This window comes from Otolemur garnettii, unplaced genomic scaffold, assembly GCF_000181295.1.
Source record: "Otolemur garnettii isolate 467f Iridium unplaced genomic scaffold, OtoGar3 scaffold00017, whole genome shotgun sequence".
Taxonomy (NCBI): domain Eukaryota; kingdom Metazoa; phylum Chordata; class Mammalia; order Primates; family Galagidae; genus Otolemur; species Otolemur garnettii.
The window spans coordinates 5623842-5626818 of NW_003852412.1; the positions used below are offsets into that span (position 1 = coordinate 5623842).

Genomic DNA, 2977 nt, shown 5'->3' on the forward strand with positions numbered 1-2977 from the left:
AAAAAAAAAATTAAAAAAAAAAAATATATATATGTGTATATATATATATATATACAGAGCTTAACTGTTATTCTGGACTAGAGAGATTTTGAAATCTGCTGTAAATAATTATGCCGTGTATGGTCATTTTCTGAGTGACAGTATCTGTTTCTGTGTTCTTAGCTGCAAAAGCCAGAAACTAACGTAATAGTTATGTTTCTTTTACAGGATCCTACATTTCTGGAAAAAAAAGAACGCTGTGATTATCTGAAGAATAAACTTTCTCACATAAAGCAAAGAATTCAAGAATATGATAAAGTAATGAATTGGGACATACAAGGTTATTCTTAAACCTTATTTGAAACCATTTTTTATGAATTTGCTATTTATTTACTGCGTTTTTATGCTAGTCCCTTTGGTAGAAGAGCAAATGCTTCCTGAATCAGCTTCTAGTTATTTTAACCAGGATGCATTGTTAAAAAATACGATTTCACTCAAACATTTCAAAACAAAATTCACATTTACTAAGAACCTTTTACCAAGAGTGGAAGAAATACTTTGTATACAGTTTCCCATTTGTCAATCTCATCAAAATGTGCTGCCATTTTAGAGATCATCTCCTTGCAGTGTGATGAGCAAATGGACTATCAATTCTGGTGCTGCTTCCCCCTCCACTGTTTTTTTTTTTTTTTATGGAGGTGGGGTGGAGGGGGACAGTCTCACTCTGTTGCCCAGGCTACAGTACTGTGGCATCATTATAGCTTACAGCAACTCTTGGGCTCAAGAGATCATCCAGGCTTGGCATCTGTGGCTCAAGTGGCTAAGGCACCAGCCACATACACCTAAGGTGGCAGGTTCAAATCCAGCCTGGGCCCACCAAACAATGATGGCTGCAACCAAAAAATAGCCGGGCGTTGTGGTGGGCACCTGTGGTCCCAGCTACCTGGGAGGCTGAGGGAGGAGACTCGCTTGAGCCCAGAAGTTGGAAGTTGGCTGTGAGCTGTGATGCCACAGCACTCTATCCAGAGGGATAGCTTGAGGCTCTGTCTCAAAAAAAAAAAAAAAGATTCTCCTGCCTCAGCCTCCCAAGTAGCTGAGAATATAGGTGCCTGACATACCTGGATAATTTTTCTATTTTTAGTAGAGATGAGATCTTGCTCTTGCTCAGGCTAGTTTTGAACTCCTGAGCTCAGGCAGTCCACCAAAGTGCTAGGATTACAAGCATGAACCACTGTACCCAACCTTGCTTTTTCCATTTTTACTCAGGCAGGTTCCTAGGACATTTCTAGGACTAATTTTTCTTCCTAAGAGAAATTGCTAAGGGATTCTTTTTTTTTTTTTTTTTTTTTTGCAGTTTTTGGCCGGGGTTGGGTTTGAACCTACCACCTCTGGTATATGGGGCCTATGCCCTACTCCTTGAGCCACAGGCCCTACCTGCCAAAGGGATTCTTAAAGGATTATTTCCAAGGGAAAAAGGCAACACCTATTCAAGGGTGTCATTTCTTCCCTTGAAAAAAGGCATTGAAGCGTATTTTTTTTAGTAGACACTTGCTCTGATATGAAGCCATTAACATTTCAAGCTTTGGGCTCTTAGGCAAGTTGCTCGATCTCTCTGTGCCTATTTCCCCTCTGTAAAATGGGGCTAATAATAGGACCTGCTTCATAAGGTTGTTATGAGGAGCAAATGAGTTAATATTTTTGGAAAGTACCAGAACAGGACCTGGTGCTTTTTTATTTTTGTCAGTATGAACAAAAGACTTCCTTAAAAAATATCATCAGCACTGGATTTTATTCAGCAGCATCTATCTTGTAGATAATTTCCCAGGTGTAGAATTACCGTCTCTGCCTATGATAGCTGCCATTCAAACCACATGCCGAGAGTTTTCTGAAGAATAAGCCAGAAAGAAAACCATATGGAAAAGCTGAAGCTTGGAAAGTGTGGGTCACTGAATGAACTTCTAGTTTTTCTGTGTCGGTGAAAACTTTATCCGTGCATATTGGTAATATTTGAATTCCCTGGTTCTCAGACTGTACATAGTAGGACTACACTGTGTCTGAAGAGGCAGCGTCTACAGAAGTGTGAGACCCTTTATAGGAGCCCCTCTCAGCTGGAACAACTTCCTGTTTATATACTGGGCCCTATGTTAACTTTTCACTTAAGAAGAGCACCAATGCTTTAAAACAAAAGTAAAATATGACCATTTAGTAGGCTGTAAAGAATTACATTGATGTTGACCTGAAGTGTCAAGGGAATTTAACTTTGTGAAACTTCATTTTACTACAACTGTAAATACTAATTTATACAAACCAATGCTGTGACACTGATTTTTTAATTTTTAAGTCAATTCCTCATTGTATTAAAATTTCAACTGCCTGTTGTTTCCCGCGTGTCCTTTATTTTTTGCTTTCCTAGCATTCCTGTGTTCACTGGGCATGTTCTTAAAAATATTTTCGCTTATCAGAAAATAAACTGGAAAGTTATTGAAAACCATAGGTCATGATGTTCGGATGACTCACTGTTTCCCTTCCCCCATTATTTGCAAAGGTTCAAAGTCAAGGCCAGTTGGTTTCCTAGGACTGCCATAACAAAATACTGCAAATTGAGTGGCATAAAACAACAGGAATTTCTTATCTCACAGATCTGCAGGCTGAAATCAAGGTATTAGCAGGGCCATATACCCTCTGAAACCTGTGGGGGAACCCTTCCTTACCTCTTTAGCTCCTGCTTGTTTGCTGTAATCTTTGACATTCCTGGGCTTACAGACTCATCTTTCTAATCCTCCCTCTGCACATGACCTTCTCCCTGTGTCTTTTTTTCTGAGACAGAGTCTCACTATGTCGCCCTTGGTAGGTGCCGTGGCATCACTACTCACAGCAACCTCAAACTCTTGGGCTTAAGTCGTTCTCTTGCCTCAGCCTCCCAAATAGTTGGGACTACAGGTGCCCACTACAATGCCCAGTTATTTTTGTTATTGTTATTGTAGTTGTCGTTGTTTAG

General features: G+C 39.8%; 1 protein-coding gene across 1 annotated transcript in view; it reads left to right on the forward strand.

Moving 5' to 3' along the window:
- MARVELD2 (MARVEL domain containing 2) overlaps positions 1 to 665 on the forward strand; it is a 32103-nt gene extending 31438 nt beyond the window's left edge. Inside the window, exon 7 of the mRNA XM_003785888.3 lies at positions 208 to 665. Coding sequence (XP_003785936.1) covers positions 208 to 330 — 123 coding nt within the window. The 3' untranslated portion in view covers positions 331 to 665. The remainder of the gene's footprint in view (positions 1 to 207) is intronic.
- The last annotated feature ends 2312 nt before the right edge of the window (positions 666 to 2977 follow it).